Raw genomic sequence first — 19,701 nt, 5'->3', positions numbered from 1 at the left:
AGCTCCATGCTTTTCTGTGTCCGGTTCCCCAAAGGGCCAATAGCACACTGCTCCAGGTCCATGCGCTGCTGGTTAGCTGGCCACTCCTGCGGGAAGCGGCTAAGGGGTGGGGAGGTGTCAGGGAAAGACATGGAGTGCCCACCTACCCAGCAGCACATGGACCAGAAGTGGAAGTCACACAAGGAAGTGCGGAGCTTGCTCAGACCAATAGCACGCCACTGGGTCCATGTGCCGCTGGCCAGGTGGGCTCTCTATTCCTTTCCCTAGTGTGGCAGGGCACAGCGGGGCCGTGCAAGGATCTTCTCGCTGCTGAGAGCTCTGCACTGCCCTGACAACGTGCCCTCTGTGCATGGGGCTGCAGTGAGGGCAGCAGCACGGGGCTGCATCCCTCAAAGAAGCAGCAGGCACAGGGGGTACATCGCCAGGGCACTGTGGAGCTCACGGCAGCGAGAAGATCGCCGTATAACTCCGCTGCGCCCTGCTGGCCAGGTCCTGCCCACTGAGCTGCAGAGGCTCCGGGGGGAAAGCAGGCAAAGAACCCAAGCCCGCAGCCTGCAACTGCCCCATGTACAGATCTGGGGGGCACAGGTCCCTTTTGCCCACTAGGAATGCATATGGTGGCATGGAGCTAGTGCCTCACCCCCCAGCAGGGAGGAACAAGGGCAGGGGACTGTGGACCTACATCCATAGCTCTGGCACCTGGGGTCCCCCTCCAGCAGGGCTGAGGGAGCAGGGGCTTTGGGTGGGGGGCAAGGGGCACCAGCAAGGCTGTGGGGAGGAGTGAGAGGCACAAACAGGGCCAGGGGGGCACTGGGGAGAGCCTTTAATTTTAATAATGGATATGCGGGGGTTAGCAAAGAATTTGCGATGTTATATCAGGGGAAAAAAAAACAGGGTCCATGGCAATGAGGCAATCACGGTCTGATGCAACTGCCCTGTGTACCTCAAACACAGCCAGGCTGGAGAGTGGTCGTGGCAGGATATACGCTCCTGCCACATCTCTTCCATTTTTGATCCCCCTGTATCCTCCCTGAAAGAGAGTTATGTGGGACAGTTACATCTGCACCAGGACCAGGCACTCCAACCTGATTTAGATTTATCACATCTTAATGCAGCTGCAGCCATTTCCCAAGCTGGCTGCACACAAAGCAAGCGGGGCAGTCCCATCTGGCCACTGCAAGAGCAGTGCCTGCATCACAACACCCCAGAAAGGGACCTGCATCACCCCAGTTGAGAATCACTGCCTTAAACACAAGGTGCCAATCTACGCTATCTTTTGTCTAACTCCACATGAAAACTGCTAACTCTCTCTGCCACAGATACCAGTGAAGATGAGTGCCTTAGGATCCTAAGTTGGCCTAGCGCTGAAGACCCCGAGATCTTTTCTAACTCTGAAGACCCTGAGACCTTTAGAAAAAAACTAGGTCAAACTTAGAAGTCTCACTTCAGACATCCATTTTATTAGTCTCTTGAATGCTGTGCTGTTCAGCTCAGCTGCTCATGCTGCGTGGAATTATTTTTAAGTAGAAAAACAAGGCAACATTTATCAACTTCCCGTTCTTTGATACAGGTGTCAAAACTGATAGAAGGCCTAATCAGAAAATCCGGATTACATTTCATTTCAATTCAATACTAGGATAATTAAGCAGTCAAAATTCATATACACCAAGTTACAAGAACAAATTAAAAAGCTTTTGTGCTCAAAATTTTTCCATTTGGGCTTAAGAGAGACTTGAACAAAACTTGTACTCACTTCCTCTACTCTCAATGTTATTGTTAGTTTCCCCTGCAATAAAGTATATTGTTAATTTATTAATAAAACTAGAGATATCCATCCATACACAGGTGGCATTTCTGAAGCAACTTCCCTCAGAATTTGAGATCAATTTACGTCAGACAAGTCATTCTCAACTAGGGTGCAACAGAACCTAGGAGTGCTACCAGATCCAGTGCCCTGAAGTATGAAGTGAGTCATATGTTGAAATAAGTAGATAACGGCAGGCTCAAACTTGACGCTGCTTGGCTAATCCCCCACTTCCACTGTTCAGTCCCTCTCCAAGGAGATATGCACTGTGATATATAAATTTGTTTTTCAAACTAAGTGCCACTCAATTCACACGTTATGGAGGAGTGCCTTGAGTCCAATAAAGGATGCCTCAAGTCAAAAAGCTTAGCCCTTGAACACAACCCAGTGTCAGTTTTTTGTGTTCAATTCAGAACAACAGGAATATATAATAAAAAGGGAGAAATCATGGTACCGATCATCTTTGCAGGAAAATGTTTTGTTCTTATAATGTACCATTTCTGGATAAGACAGCAAACCCAGAATTCAGGTCTTGGCCAAAAAAAACCCACCTGATTTTTAAATGTTTTATGGCACACAATTAATTTCACATTTGGAAGGAAAAATATTTCAGAGTTTGTATCCTTGACACCAAGTTTAATAACAAAACAAACTAGGCAGAAAAAGATTTTAAAACAAAGCACTAAGAACCACCTTGATTATTGGATCATTAGGAGATTTCTTTAAATGTTGACCTCTTGAGATTCTTTAAGATCTAAATAAGATGAATCATAAACCTAAGGTTTTGGTGTTTAATTTGGTGTTTTTACTTTACAGTTACAAAAATAAAACTTCAAATGTAAGAGAAAAAGAAAAAACCTGATTACATAATTTACATGAAGCTACTACTGTGATTAACACATATTTATAATTGTCAGATTAATAATACAGTATAAACTAAAATGTATTAATTATTTGGTTATTTGGATTTAATACTTTACAGTAAACACTGCTTTCTCAAAGTGTGTTTTCAAAATAGTAGAAGCATACATATTTTATCTTCAGATGTTATGATAAAGAAACTGTCAGTAACTATGATCCCACATAAAGGCAATAGTATGCATTTTTAACTTAAATCATGTTCTTCAAAAGGCCTTCAAAATGAAAAATGCAAGTCACAAAGTGTGACCAAAAGGGCATTATAAGCAATTTTAAAATTCAGTTGCCTCGTATATTGAAAATCAGCAAGAATGAATAAAATTGAAAAAGGTAAAAGTGAGAAGGCACTATAATAATGCCTGAGCAAGTAAGTTGTTTTGAATAAATTGCCACCTTGTCAGAGAAATGAACTAATTATGAACAAATTAAAGAGGGAAATCTGAACATAACTGAATATACCAGAAGATGCACTCTACTTGCAAGGCAAGTAAAGACTACTACTAGGAACACAGAGCAGGATACTGCAGCAGCAGACTGATATTTCTGAGGGTCTAAAGGGATAGATGCAATATGTGACAATAAAAAGTGAGTCTGAAGTGTGTCTAAGAAAGTTGTGAAAAAGGAGAAAAATGACGACAAATTTCAGCCATAGTATGAGATATTGTTAAAGTGAAATTAAAAAGGCAAGAATGAGCTAATCTAAAATGTCAATTATACTCCTGCAAATAAGTTCCAGGGCTCTACATTAACTCTTTCCCTTTGGCCATGAACAAGAAAAAAAAGCAGAATTGTGTAAGAATGCATCTTAACTACATATAAATCAGCAATCAAGACAGATGTGGAGGAGAGCTGAAACTAGCTTCCTGAATAGCACAGTAGATACACACTGCAAACAACAATAAAAAAAATCAAATAAATAAAACCCACCAAAAACTGCTTAAATGCCAGATGTTTGTGGTTAAGAGAACATGTAGATGCAAAATATAAATAAGATATCCCAGTAGATGATAATTGTTTGGCTTGAAGTTAAGCAATCTGGGCAAACAGAATATATTAATGTAAAGCCCTGGTTTAAAATGTTCATTAATAATTATCTTGTAAATAAACCAAGTGCCTTTTTCACTCTCAAACAAACTTTCAGATCATTTTAAAAGTAATTAAACTACAGAAATAGTTAAAAGAAATAGGTAAAAACAGAATAGATACTACAACGTAAAGGAAAATAGAAGTATCTGGTGCATAACTCACCTTATTAGAATGAACTGGCATATCACATATAGAGCACAGATGGGGATAACCCTTCGGTAAGAATCCGTGGAAGTCTTCAATATTGCTATTTGGAGGAGCACCTCTCTTTTTCTCAAAAAGAGATCTCTCAGGACCAGGACCACGACCCATTCTGTCATACTCACTGTCAAATTTATGATACTTATGCGAGGTCTCACCATAAAAAGAGTCATCCCTACACCTTTCTCCATCTCTTAATCTGTCATCTTCATAATCCATTCTGTCATAATAACCAGATTCTTGTGACCGACTTCCATGGTCATAGTCAACCACTGGGTTGAGACTAGAACCACGATCATCAAAACTATCTCTTCTAAAATGCCTTTTTTCTTCCCAATCATCCCTAGGTACTCTGTACGGTGGCTCCCGTGTAGATGATCTGCCATCTCTACCATAACCTTCTTCAGCTCTCCTCCTTTTAAGTTGTAGAAGGATCTGAGGCAAGTTTTCAGGAGTAATCTTGTCCTCTGGATAGCGACTCAGTTCATCTAAGTCTCTAGCAGAGAGACCAAAGCTGGCCAAAATGTTACTGGCCTGTTCTGCATCTCCACGGTGCTGAGAAGACAAAGGGAGTGGACCTCTACTTCCAATGTTAAATATAGATTGTAAATTATGGGAAGAGGTACTACCAGAAGACAGTGCACTATGAGATCCTTGTTGATTCAATGAAGAACTCATTCCAAGATTCATTAAGCTAGCAAGGCGTGCAGTGCCCTGGTTCATCCTTCCAAGAGATGCTGGCATATTTAAAGACTGGGTAGCAGCAGCAAGAAGGCCTATTCCTGCAGAGAGGTCACGCCCATGACCTTGTGAATCCCTACTTAGAGATGACTGCTGGAATGACTTGGACATTGTAGAACTATAGCTTGTCTACTTTTATGGATCAAAATTTAAAGATGGCTGAAAAGAAACCCACACTAGAAAGCTAGGTAAACTTCACTTCAAAAATGGTAACGCCAAGAAAGAGGATCAATAATGACCGTAGATCTTCTTCAAGCTGAGAAACACCAGACAATTCTGTAGAAAAACAAGCAGTTTTAGTCATAAATCCCTTTAAAAACAGATGCAGTTCTAAACTTATGCATCATGTTGATCTAAAAACATTTAAGATCTCAATCTTACAAGGCTTTTATTACATAACAAACAGAATCAAGATCTACCCAGAACCTACACACATTACTTCAGAAAAAAAACACAGTACTATTTCCTATACATCCTACTATTCTACAAAAAAGCAACTTTCATACTGAAGATAAGTGACTTTCAGAAGTTTGGGATGTTTGGAAGTATCTCAAGTTTACTAGCATATAAGCCTTGATCTTTGTTTAATGGCTTTTTATGCACCCTATGTTACTATAACTAAATTCCAGAAGACCACAAAACATGAGGTCCTAGAATCAAAGATGAATTTGATATAATACATACTTGGAAATGAAATCTACACCACCACAGAATAGGACGAAAGATAGTTAAAAGTAACTGAAGTCTGGGCAACAAGTAGCTATAGTAAGATCTGGTAAATAAGACCAAAACATAACATTCAACCTTTATGCAGCAAAATCAAATTATTGAAGTGAAGATAGATGTGAACAAGAACACTAAGTTTTAAAATTTTGTAGGAAGTAAATAAGACCTCTTGCTCAAATTGTAGCTATATGGATAACACCACATATGAAGTGAATCTGTACTCTATTATACTGCAGGCATAACATTAGCCTGTGCTCTCAAGCTTCAAGCTAAGCAAGGTCTGGCCTGGTCAATACTTGAATGGGACACCACAGAAAACCCTACTGCTGCAGAAAGATGTGTAGTCAATAGATGGCACTACTCCCCTCCAATCAGCTTTGAACCAATACAATACACTGGCAGGAGACACTGATACTGCTGTCTTTTGGGTATGACTTGAAATTGAGGTCATGACTACCTGTGGCAGTTAAAGATCCCGTGGCACTTTTCACAAGAGATGGGAAATAAGCTTGATGCTTCCAGTAAATTCCAACTACTACTACTACTTAATTTTATGTCATCTTGAGTTTTCAATTGGATAGCATATTGTTCATTACCAGCCATCCCATAAGGCGGCTTTCTTTCCTGACAGCTTCTCTGGTCTAACACTGATACCACTGTACTTCAAAAGATTTTGTTTAATTTTTTTGTGATCAGGAGAAAACACCATCCCAGTTCCACTGGGTTACACAGTATACATAGTCCAATGAATTTAGGAATGCTCTTCTGTTGCCAGAGAACCACTCCTGGATCCTGAAAGAAACAAGCCTTTCAAATTCCTGCAAGATCTGTTCTTCTGTGTTGCTATACACTAGCCTTGCAAGTGGAGTGGAAGAAGAGCAAATGGTATTGTTCCCCCTCCATGCACCACCCAATCATACACCCTTCTGTCACAGGAGGAACATTTTTAGGGGGACAAAGAGAGGGAAATAAAAAGCAGGAATCTTCTCCTAGAGACCAGTTGTAGCAGTACTTCCATCCACTTATCAGGGACTTGGAAAATTTCAGCTATGTGAGGCTGACACCATAAGCAGAGAAAAAAAGTACAAAGGGTTCTTACAGGTGTACAACCCTCACATTAGCAAACTAAATTTAAATCCACATTTAAGTGGTAAGTAAAGTAAAAATACTGGCAGAAATAATTCTAAGTGTAAAACAGTTGGAATCCTGCCCACCAGAGGACACCATGCATGTCATAGTAAAGTAGTGATATATTTCTATTATATATATAAAATAGTAAGATACTGATATATTTACTATAATATAAATATAATACATATAAAATAAAGAATGAGAGCGTGTGAGAGAGAGAGAAAGAGAGAGAGAGAGAGAGAGTGTGTGTGTGTGTGTGTGTGTGTGTAAAATAAAATTTAGGACCTTCTGTATTTGTTATATAAAGTCAAAACAAAAGGCCACATTTCTTAACCCTGTCTTATACAATTATTTGCATTCAGGGTAATAAGTAATTTCACTTCTTCTGTAGTTTAAAGAAAGTAAGCAAATTTTGCAGCTGCTTGACTCAAGTTACACTGTACACATTTAAGCTAGGAAATAAAAGATAAAGCAGCATGAAAAAGAAAAATATTTGATAACTGTTAATGGGGTGGAGAGCTAGAAAGATATTCCAGACATTACTAGCAGCAGAAGAAAGCATTCATTGGCAGAAACGTAGAGAAAGGCAGAGAAGATCAGTGCTAGGCGAGACAGAGATAAGACCCGATGCAGGCTGAAAATACTCAAGGAGCTTCTAATAAAAACCATTCTTGAACTATTTTTACAGCAAAGACCCAATTAAATGTTAACCTATAGAAGACACAGGCTCAGACTTATTCAAGATAAATTAGATGCCAACATTTCCTAACTATACTCTTGAAACTACATCTTTTCTCCATTTTCATACATCTGCAGTAATCAAAATCATTACAGTTTATTCATTCGTTTCCAGCACAGGATAGAATTTTGGTTTTAATTAGAGCCTTTTTTAAACTAGTTATACCAAAAGGCTTTACAAAACAAGAGTTAGAAACTCAGATGATCACATGCCCAGGAACACCTTGTTTCTTACAGCTCTGGACATCAGAACTTGTCCTATTCAACTTTCAGCTAAACACTAAAAGCAGTTATTTCCTTGAACCACAGATCCTCACATTACCCTCTTGCTACAGCATTAGAAGTTTAGTTTACCACCCACTTCCCTGGACAAAATATTATGGGGGGGGAGGAAGCATCTAAACAGAGCACTCGCACAAACCTGAGCTGCAGAAAAGCCAAGTATTATTTTGTGGCCTGTTTCCACGCATAAACTGCTTCTGCAGTGTCACTGCGAGTAAAGAAAAAAGTCAGAGGAAGTGGGGAAAAAAACCATGAAAAACTGCAAGCTATACAAATAAAACAAAAAGTAATTTTATATATATATATATATATATATATATATATAGCAGAAAGAGAAACTCAGGAGAGAGAATGAAAGAAAACAGTAATAATCTCTCAAATAATTCTGACAAAGTTTTGGGTCTTTTAGAAGTTAAGCTACTATACCAGTAGTATGCAACCACGATGCCGCAAGATCCTTTAAAGGTTGATGCGGGGTGCTGCATAATATTTCACACCTAGGTTACGAACACCTACATGATTCACAAGATAAAGCCAGAGATTTCAAACAGGGTCAAGAAACTTTCTGACCCACTGCCATCTGAGTTCTTTCAACAGAAGAGATGCTCAGTTATCATATTCTCTCACATACAGCACTTAACAGAATAGAAATCCATTTTTTTTGAAACACAGAACAAAGGGGAGGGGCGGAAGAGATCCTGGGGGGGGAGGGGTAGGCAGAAGAGATCTTACCCTGTAGGAAGTATATGAGTAACAGCAGCAAGACAGCCAAACCTGCTCATTATTCTGTTTCCTGTGGATCCCTGCATATTTTATTTTGTTTCACCTTTTAGTTTCATATGGTAGGTAAAATCTGCTCTCGCCATATTTTTCACATATAATGCGCACTCTGAATTCCAACACCTGCTTTTTGTGTGTTGAATGCAAGGAAATGTGTATTTTTCCAGTCAAAACAAGCAGAAAAAGCTTAGGCTGTAAGATCCTTGAAGAATGATCACCTGCACAGCTGATCTGCTTCACTGGAAGATAGACATCACCCACTGTCACAACTCCAGGATACATACATACAAGGAATCTCCTGCTGGGCAATTCCCAGGGTGCACCTCTGCTACCAGAGAAACCCAGCAGAGGCACTCCTGGGGCTTCACAGGAAGCTGATCCTGCAGAGGAATTCCGGGGCATGCAGGATTGGGGTCCTGAAGCTCCTGTCTGGTGCAGAATGCAGTCCGTTTTGGACTGCCCATGGTCTCCTATCATAAAGAAAATAGATGTCTCTCTCAAAAAGAGGCAATGTCTACTGCCTGCTGTCACTGCCACAGTTTTGGACATTTGGGAAACAACAAGGAGCATGAACATCTACTTGTTGCATTTTGTGCCGCCATAAAAATGTTTATGGCAATACAAAGGTGATGTCTGTTTCTAGCCTAAAAGTTAACATTTTCCAAAGGATGCGTTGAGTCTAATGAAGAATGACTTAAGTTGAACTATACAATAAGCTTACTTATCTTTGTCACGTAAGATAGAAATTAAGTTTCTTGATGGATATCTCCAAACCTACTAGATATTTTATTTTATTAGACTTTATTATTCTCTACTGTTTCTCTCCACTCCCCCTTCCCCCCCAGACTGAGAAAGGGAGAAAGAAGGGAAAGCAGCCAATCAACTCATACCACAGGATGATTAACTTCCAGTAGGTCAAGTTTAACATCTCCTTTAAAAAAAAAGACAGCATTTCTAACATTATAGCATCCTTGAAAGACTGCAGTGTAGTGTCTCTTTCTAGTATGTAAACAAAAATCATTGTAGTACCTCAAACCCAAGGTTCTTTTGACTTGAGTGTGCCATCAACCGAGATACACCAGCAAGATGACAATGATTGATCAAAATAATGTAAAGAATTCAAGTAGCATTAACTCAGTTGGAAGGATAGGGCTAATAATTCTTGTTACAATTTCAACTATAATAGTGGGAACAGATGCATTTAGGGATCTAAATTTAAAAGATCTGTGGTCAGAAAACAGACATTAAAGCTTTGAAAATGTTTTTTAAAAAGGGGTGCCCCCAAATTATTTATATAATTTTGCAAGTCAAAATATCACAAACTTTACAGATAAAATTTGGGGGGAAATGTCTAATATCTTTAGAGATAAGCTGGACAAGGGTTCTCCATAACATTATTTAAATATGGCAAACAAAAGGTAAAAAACAAAAAAAACAAAAACCCCTAAGAAAATAGAATAATACTAAATGTGCAGTTGCCAAAAATACAGGCAAATTAATGCTGATTTTCAAACTGAGGTTTTGTGCTGTTTTAAAACCGCCAGACAAATAGAATCTGAACAGCCAGATTGTGCCACACATTTTCACTGGAAACTCTTCATGGAAACCCATAACAATTCCATTTAAAAAACCATATGAAGCTCTGTAGTACTAAATTCTTGGGAAAAAAACAAAACAAAACACCTCAGAAGTGCCACTTCATAAAAGATCCACCAGTAGGTTACAAATATATATGTAATTTTAATAGTTTCCTTACCTGTGTAAATACCTTTGGTCATATAATAAGTCTTAAAAAAATGTAAACAACATTTCACAGTTTATGCTGTTTTATTACTTGTAAATCTGAGGTTGATAAAGAATATTATCTAACATCCCCTTTCTACTCAGTTTCACTTTCTGGTTCTTTTGGAATAGCATAGTTCTGCAATCAAAACAGAGCTGTGATTAAATAAATTATTAGTTAAAATTAAATCACAAAACCCCAAATATTTAATTTTTAAACTGGGTTTTACACCTAAATTACCTGATAGCATCATTAAGAGAAACTTTAAGAAGTGCATAAGCCAAAGATGTAAACCAACATTTTCTGTTTGCCTGGGCAATTCAAGGTTAATGTGTGACTTTTCTCCTTAAAAATCAGAGCCTCTCATATATGTATAATTTTCACTAAGGAACTTTAAAACTGTTAGTCTTTAGAAACTGTTATGCACGTAGTAGCAAAAATATTTATGAGCTAATAGCCAAAAGCAGATAATAGTGTCTTCATATTACAAAATTGCCGAGTTTCTAACACTTGTTTACACACTTACGAAATTAATGTCAACTAGTCTCTGTTTGAGACTGTTAATATTAGGCATGGAAATCCGACAATGTCTGTCTAATTTTATGTTCCACACATGGACTGCTTTGCCTTTTGAAATAAATGAAGTAACTAGCAATGAGATTAAGTTGTTTTATTTATCCTAAGGCAACAAATTTACTTTCAAACTAGGCAACTATTACTATTATTCTTTCCCAATTTAAATAGCCTCCTCCTACACTGAAGAAATCTGAAAAACTAGTTTGTTGGCTTAAAAAAACAAAAAACCCAAAACACCCCCCTATCTCCAAGTTAATTGTTTTGATGTTTGAGGAAGGCATAATAATAAAACAAGAGAGGCAGGGAAATCAGGAATAGTTTTATATCAAGCTGTAGTATTTTTTAATGGCCTAGATTTCAACAAATATATGCAGACTTGAAAAATAAAACCTACATTCAAATTATAGAGCAACCTCTATTACATTAAGGAAACTGCTGTGACTTAGCCATTTAGATGCAAGTGGACATCTGACTTGTTTCGATTCTACAAATGCTCTGAAATATTACTTATTTATTGCATATTTTGCCCATTTTCAGATGCAACTCTCTCTCAGAGCACAGTATTTATTATAGTTTATTTACATGTTTTTTCTTAAAAAATAAAAAAAGCCTTAACAAATCCTGTTCAATTTTTGCAGTCAAGGCTTGACCTACAATACTCAATTGCTTGAAGTCAAATGCTTTCAGCCAGGATTAAAAAAAAAAAGCACTTGATTGCTCACATTTACAACCTCCCTGCCACAAATAAAACAAATAAGGCAATTTTGTCTGTATTTGTTACGTTATTAAAATAGAAATTTGATTGGAAATGTTTCCCCTATTCTAAGAGTAGAAAAGTACTTAAACATTTTCAAGAAAAATTTACAAGATTATTGCCAGTGAATAATGTCAACTATGGAGATAAGTAAAATACAACTGAATGTGGGACTCTTAAGGATTGTACATGAGAGATCAATATCACTTATTATTATTATTGTTCACTTCAAGCCAACATTCTCTACTTGAGTTTGTGGGCCACCTTATTTTAAGAATTTTTAATTCCATAAGCTTTCAGGGTATTAGATCAGTGCAGGATTTTTTTTTAAATAAATAAATTTAGTCACCAGCTATAGTGACTGAACAACTGAAACATCTGTTAAAGCCAAACATGTAGTCACAGGAGTCTACCAATAGGTAACAGACTGCAGGATCAAGCCCCATTTTTTAAATTTAAAAATGCAATCTGCACCCGAAAAAAAAATGTTTATATAAAGTTTTATGTAAAACATTTGTTTAAAAATAAGCTTAAAATCAAAGTTACAGATGTGTCAATACTTGATCACAGAAAAGGGCAGAACAGCACTCTCAAAAAGCAAGATGCTTGCTTTGTTTCTTTAAGCATATGTATGTTTAATATTATTAAACATACAATTAAATTTTTGCTGTAGACTACTTAACAATAAAGGGACAAGGAAATGTGTTATTTGTCCGGGGGGGGGAGGGTTGTAAGGGAGAGGAAAATTACTCGAATTCAAACAAGAAAATTAGAAGTTTCAGAAAAACAAAATGACAGTTCCAAAAAAGGAAAGCGGGGACATTTATAAAAAATATTATTCCAGTGCTGATAGAAAAATGCATGTGATTGTAAATATTTAATAGCATAACTAAAAGATTCATCATGTGCACTAGCTAATCCATAACTAGATAATCTTATCAGATGCTTCCTTCAACTGGACCCCTTTCTCCTTTTTAGCATTTATTAAATAGTCTTTACAACTAATCTTCAACTAAAGTTGGGATTCTGTAACAAAATTCTGATGCTCACAAGAACTGGATACTCACAAGATTCCTGATTAGGGGAGGGAGGCAGTTATGCACGTGGCTGTCACGAAGGATCAAGACATTCACATGTAAGCTCTCTGTAGCAGAAACTACATAGTACTATATACTTGTATAGCATTTACCACAATGTAGTCTCAACCAATAGTACAAACTACATATTAGAATTCAAAGATACAGCTTTACAGATCTGAAACATGCTATGTTAAAATTAAGTTTACTTTAATGTGTGGGTCCTACAATTCTCATGAATAGAGCCATCCAAAGATGGAGCAAGTCACAGGTAAAAGTGTAATACAAAAATCCCATAATACAAAACTAAGCAAAAACTCTGATCATAGACTGATCAGTGAATGCATTAACCATAAGGAAATTAATGTAACTGGAATAGGATATTATTCTTTCTTGATAGGCCTGAACAATTGGTGAAGTTGTTGAGATACATGCATCTTGTAGAGAAGAATGGATAGCTTGTCCCTTATTTCTAAAATCTGAGAAACTGTAGAAATACTGAGGCATTTACACTTATCTCTAAAACTTGTTCAATTACCAATTAAAGTAATAACAAAGTAATCAGCTAGCATAAAGATACCAGGAAAGTAATAATTCCATAAATATGATGCAGCAATCATTCTCCTCTGTACTTGAGTACAGTAGTCTTCTCCCCATGTCTGTGGCAGATCTAACCAAAGCACCACCAGACAGGACCTCAAAATCTTTCTTCTTCTTAGGTTTCAACATCTTATCACAACAGGATTGTTTGCGTGCATCAGCAAGACAAAAAGAAAAAAAAAACCCATGAAAAGTAAAATAAAGGTGAAGTGCACTGATGTACAGATGGGTAACCTCATATAAAACTCAATAGCGTTTCTTTCAAGTAAAATGGGGCCCAAATTTTTTATGAGGTTAATGTTTTTCCAATCCCATTTGGACAACAGGACCACTTTTATCATTTGGGTATCACATATCTCAATAATTCTTTAAGTACATCTCTGTTAGGGTTCATTTTATATTGAGACAAGCAACTTGCCATAACTTATAGTAAGGGCACTATAAATGTAGTTCTAGCCTAAACTGTAGGCCTTCGGGAAGCAGTTTACAGAAGTAGGACATTTAACTTCTTAAGTCGCATTTCTGCCTCACCACTTTGAAGTAATATGCAAGACAGCTACAATTTAAAATCTATTTATATTTCTAAAAATCTTGAGCTTATTCTATGTATTTAACTGTACCTTGCATGCAAAGTTAAGCATGTTTATACTGTACTTGAAGAATTATTTGAGGTCTTTCCCATTTGTCTTGCTCTGTCATGGCAACTTTTTTTCTTTGAAGAAAAAAACCATGATTACAAAAACACAGAATACAGGAAGTGGTTTGTAGGACAGGGGTCCTCCAACTGTGGCACACATACCCCTGGGAGTATGCAAGACATATGAGGGGCACATGGGAAAAATAGTGTAATGGTGGATTTAATTTTGATAACTGGCATTTAATGAATTAAAATATAAAGCGTATTCTGGGTATGAGGGCAGCTGGTACATCTGAAAGGGGGTAACTATGCAATAAGAAGAAATTTGGGAACCTGTGGTAGGATATGTAACACCTAAAGTTACTTTTAACCCACTATATGTGAAATGTAGTGATCTTAATGGTTTCTGTGCCTGATAAACCATATCCATAGTTTTTATTTATATTTAAAAGTCACAAGCAAGCAGCAGGCTTTTAAGAATAGGAGGCAAAAATTATATATCCCTTTGCAGTATCTGGAATAAACATATTCCAAATCCTATGAAAGTGAAACTGAGTAGAAAGAGTCAGCTTCCTACTCCTGACATCTTTTTCTATTCCTATAGGGAGGACATACACAGCCGCCAGGAAGAGGCTTTAGGGAACTATTACAAGGCAGAAATACTCTGAGACTCTACACTGCACCAGGAACAAAAAAACTTTAAGGACACATTCAACTGGAGATGCTGCTGAAAGCATGGTTTGTACCTAGACAGACTAAGTCACCTCTTGAGGGGCTCAATGCAGGTGAGGGGTCTACTGCCAGGGGTGTATTCAACACCCCGTGACACGGGAGCTTGTCCCCAGCTGGTGGTGACCAGAGTGAGCTATAAGTAGAGGATGAGCAGGGCCAACTGCTCCTCAGAGCTGCTGAGAAAAGGGGCAGAAGGCCAGGGCCGAATCAGGGAGAGCGCTCACAAAACACCGCACCACAGGGAAGCACCCCCTGGGCGTGGGCGGGACGCGCCGCTAGGACCCCGTGCCTGGGAAGGAGGCGGCCGAAGCGGCGGCGCACGAGCGTCCTCGTGGGGCAGAACGAGGAAAAAGCAAAGCGCGCAGCACAGACCGAGACGCCCGGGGCGCCGCGGGGGACTGGGCTGACCGCAGTAACCGCAGACGGAGCGAGGGGGCGCCCGGGGCCCCACCCGGAGCATAGGCCGCAGCCGCGAGGGCCGGCGCGGAGAGAGGGGAGGCCAGGCCGGGCGGGCCAGCTCCCACCGCATGCGCAGTACGGCTGCGCGTGGCCGCCCGAGGCCCGTTTGTGTTGCTCTCCCCCAACAGGCGCAGCCCCGCCGCCACCACGTCCCCACCCGAGGGGGAGCGGGAGGAGGGGGAGTCGCTGCGTCCGGCTCGAACATGGCGACGGGACGAGACGGGTGGGCCCCGGCCACGGCCCCGCTCCTACCTCAGGCCGCGCGGGGGTCGCTGTCGCACCAACGGCTCCACGCGGCGCGAGGGGGGGCCTGCGCGAGCCTCGCACGCGACAGCGCCGCACCAAGGCCTCGCGAGAGCACGACCACCCGCACACGCGCCCGGCCGCGCCGACTGCTCCCAGCCCGATCCTCCCTCCCACCGTGTCGCCGCCTGCGCACGTTCTCGCGAGACTACCGGCCTGTTCGCGCAACGTTTCCCCAGCTCACTAAAGTCTCGCGAGTACTGCTGTTTTCCCGCGCGTGCGGCCGCCAGATCTCCACCCTAGCTCTTGCTAATCTCGCGACAGTTCTTCGAAGGACCCATAAGAAACGCGGTGGCCAGGCGCTGCTCAGTTAGGCGTGGCGAGGAGTTAGATTTGCATGTCCCCGCCCCGAAGTGGCGCACAGGGGAAGCGCGGGGAAAGCGGGTTCGCAACCCCTGTGGGCCTGCGTGGTAACTGCCCACCCCAGTGAGGGCAGCTCCGGCACCGCCTCGGTTGCCTGCCAGCCTCTCTGCCCATGGCCTCCCAGAGCTCTGTACTGTTCATTTAGCACTGAATCAGATGGTTTGAGGCTGGGGTTACAAGTGAAAATCCTTTTCGGATCCCCCCAAACTACGTGTCTCTGCCCCCAGGGGACTCTCCTGAAGAAGCCTGGCCAGGGCACTTCCTGACCCAAAGCTGGGTTTTGATTGCCAACCTGGCAGCTGGAGAAGGGAAGCAAGGCTACATGCCAAGCAAAACTTTAATTATTAACCCTTACCAACTCCTTAAAATTAATCAGAGTCATAATAGTCAGTGGCAAACCAAGCTGGGGATCTCAGTCAGCCTGCTCAGTTACATGGGAAGGGAGCATCACTCAGGGCTGCATCTAGCGGCTCTACCACTCACACCAGCTTAGTCAATTCTGGGCAGGGAGGCCCACCCACTCCAGTATCCCCCTCAGACCTTTGTACTCTCTGCATACTGATAAAGGGTGTGCAGATAAGGAATATACAAAGTTTCCACTATGAAACAACCACAGTCAAACATGCAGAACATAAGCGGGTACACGTGTGATATAAAAATCGTGGTTCGTTTCTCGGGAGGTGGAAAAAGACCTTCACAGACACACTCTATTAGCAACACAAAAGGTATATATTTGCAAATAGGGTCAGAGAGAGAGACAAAAGATCAATCACTCTGCCCCCGAGCACAATTATTAGCAGGCTTTTATCCCCCCTCTCCTGACCACGTGTGTAGAAGGAGGAATTTTTACAACTCATTTCCGGTTCATACAAACATATATGTAAACATGTCGCTTCATACGTCCCATGTGCATTATAATTAACTACTTAAGTATGCGGGGTGGGTAGGCTTAATATGCATTAGGCTATCACGCGTGCGTGGATGGAACCCAAGGTTACTCAAGGTTCAACCTGAAGGCAAAAATGGCATTTGCTCTTATCTTAGCCTTAGGAATGTGGGGTCATGAAAGAAAGTGTGATTTAGTGTAACAAAGAGATAGTAAATTTGCAGGACAGAGAGGGAGTGATACCTTAGTACAATGGGCTTTTGGTGGTTTTTCCCATCAATTTCCAACCCCCCCCTTCCCTCTCCCATTAAGGAGACAAGGAGGGGTAGCAGCTGTGTTTTTTTTTTTTTTTCCCCTAAATCTGCTATTGATAATGCATTTTTAATAATATTTCTAACAATATCCCCCCTCGAGATGCTTTCTGATCTTTACTTCATTCGGGCATATCAAGATAATTACGAGGAATTTTTCTGAGGACCATGACCTTTGCAGCAGTCTGTGCTTTTAGAGGGACTGCTGCAACCTGCATTCCTTCCACTGTGGTGGTTATCAATCTAGTGAGACAAGGAATAAGGCAAGGGATAAAAATCAAACCAGTTAGAGCACACAAAAGCACAAACCCTACCTTTTTCCACCAGGGTCTTCCAAATAATTGAAACCACCAGTCCTTATTCCATGTGGTTTCCCACGTTTGTATTGGTACATGGGCTATTTTTCTAATCTCTTTGGCAATCTCTAAGACTGCTTTCCCGTTGTCATCTATTTGGAGGCAACAGTTAGAAAGGTTGAGCTTTCCGCAGACTCCGCCTTCCTCTGCAAGTAAATAGTCTAAGGCCATCCGATTTTGGTATATGGCTGCTCTCATCTGAGAACTTTGTCGGGCCAATAACTCGAGAGCAGTGGCGGTCTGGTTAGTAATTACTTCCAAGACTGCCTGCAACCGGATGATTCTATTCAGCATATATATTGGTGTCTGGTATCCCCAACTCCCATCATTAGCCCATGTAGCTGGTCCATAATACTCAATAATCCTCTGAGGGGGCCACTCATCCTTCTTCCACTTTTGGGAGCTACCCTGTGTCAAACTTACATCAATACTTCTCTTGGCCCTTTTCCAATCATCATACAAAGAGACTCCTAGCTTATTTCCAATCTCAGACGGTAACAAAAAGAAAGCTGGTACAATTACTCCCATATAGCAAGTTCCCGTCCACCCCTGTGGTAGTATTGTATAGGCCCGTCGTCCGCAAATCCAATAGTATCCTCTTAAGACCCTATTTTCTCTATTGGTGGCATTTGGAGGGGCCCAACCATAGGGCATCTCGGGAAACCCCAAGCCTCCTTCTGGACCCAAAGGACCAGCAACTGCGTGGCCTCCTTTCATGGAACATTCCCATAGCCCATCCTGGTTCTTGTCTGTACAATCTGTCCGATCATCACTTTGATTTGTGGCACTCCAATATTTATTAAACCACACAATTGTTCCATTGGGATGCTGCCACACTAGCCGATTATACCCTGGGCTATTAGGATAATAAAGCCGTTCTAATCTTGTAAGGTTCATCCACCTTACTTTTAAAGTCCATATGCAACGGCTGTGTCCCAACCTTTTTCCTGTACCATTATTACTGATGCAATACTCTCCTAACGCCACTTGGGAAAGTTCCCAACTGTGGTTCTCATCCCATTTTTGACTAGTACTTTTAACATCTGCCTTACTACTTACTAGCCATTTCGGGGCCAAAGGAAAAGCCCTCCAAGGCCACTGGCCTCTGGCCTCCCGAAGCCCCCCACAGGCCCAGCAGTTGGTAAGATTAAAAGTACCTGCAATTCTTTCCATCATATCAACATACAAATTTGTCCCTGGGGGAGCAATTTGGGAAAGCGAGGGTGTGAGCCAGCGGTTAAGGCTGCTCAATTCTGCTTCTTTCATTATGCAGATAACAACAAGGCACATTAAGATTCCCACCATATTTTCCCTTTTACTTTCTTGTCTAATTTTCTGAGCTTTGATTAAGCCGTCTCAGGCGCACTTGGAGATCACCAGTAGGTTCACAGCTCCACTTGCTGGCTTCTTGTTCCGAAGATGACTCAGCTTCCGGAGTGAGTTCGTCTTGGGAGTTGTTGTCCTCTGACGCTTGTGGATGTCGTTTCACACGGGTATGGTGTATCCAACGATCATGGCCAGTAATCTTTACAGCGGTGTGGGTTGTTAGAAGTACCTGGAAAGGGCCACTCCACCTCTCAGTCAAAGGCTCCTTTTTCCACCGCTGCACCAAGACCCAGTCTCCCGGGGAGAAGTCATGTACCGGTACATCTAAAGGCAGACGCTGAAAGGAGGCTGCATACCTGTGAAGAGAAAACAAGACAGACTGCAAGGCAATAACATATGTATGAAGTTCACTATTACCTAATTCAAAAGTTACATTCTCTCCATTCCCAGGAGGTAAGACTCGAGGCGGCTTGCCAAACATAATTTCATATGGGGTCAATTTGAGGCCCCGTCGGGGAGTGTTTCGAATACAAGTAAGAGCTAGCGGCAATGCTTGAGGCCACTTAAGGCGTGTTTCAATACAGATTTTGGTGAGCAAAGTCTTTAAAGTTCTATTCATGCGTTCCACTTGTCCTGAACTCTGTGGTCTCCATGGTGTGTGTAGTTTCCAAGTAACCTTGAGAGCTTGTGCGACTTCTTGAACCACTCTTCCCACAAAGTGTTGTCCTTGATCCGACTCGATGGACTCAGGCAGGGAATACCGGGGAATGATCTCCTGTAACAAATACTTCACTACTGCAGCTGCAGTGGCAGTCCTGGTGGGCCAAGCCTCGACCCAACCAGAGAGCTGGTCTACCATGACAAGTAAAAACCCGTGATGAGGTGAGACAGGGAAGAGAGGAGGATCCCTCAGCTTTCCTTGGGAGGCTGTATGAGGCGTTTCACAGGTTTTCGGATCTGGATCCAGAAGCCCCAGATAACCAGCGCATGGTAAATCTTATGTTTATTGGTCAATCTGCTGCTGATATCCGTAAGAAGTTACAGAAAACTGAGGGAGGTGCTGGGAAACCGATTTCAGAGCTGGTGGAAATTGCATATAAGGTGTATGGGAATCGTGAGCAAGTGCAGGAGC

The 19,701-nt window shown here is 41.2% G+C and overlaps 1 protein-coding gene across 3 annotated transcripts in view; it reads right to left on the bottom strand.

Annotated features, from left to right (window-relative positions):
* Window positions 1–15,470, bottom strand: part of MATR3 (matrin 3) — a 52,370-nt gene extending 36,900 nt beyond the window's left edge. For 2 of the 3 annotated variants that reach the window (XM_090020930.1, XM_090020931.1), the window contains exons 1-2: window positions 15,277–15,417; window positions 3,971–5,026 (exon numbers count right to left, since the gene is read on the bottom strand). In XM_090020930.1, the coding sequence (XP_089877056.1) occupies window positions 3,971–4,861 (891 nt within the window). In that variant the 5' untranslated portion in view covers window positions 4,862–5,026; window positions 15,277–15,417. Of the gene's footprint in view, window positions 1–3,970; window positions 5,027–15,276 lie in introns of all 3 variants that reach the window. The other variant, XM_090020932.1, reaches the window with a different exon arrangement.
* Window positions 15,471–19,701: the final 4,231 nt, after the last annotated feature.

Source organism: Crocodylus siamensis, chromosome 10 (assembly GCF_052110815.1).
Source record: "Crocodylus siamensis isolate JL-2025a chromosome 10, ASM5211081v1, whole genome shotgun sequence".
NCBI classification, from domain to species: domain Eukaryota; kingdom Metazoa; phylum Chordata; order Crocodylia; family Crocodylidae; genus Crocodylus; species Crocodylus siamensis.
This window is presented reverse-complemented; position numbering and strand designations above follow the sequence as displayed.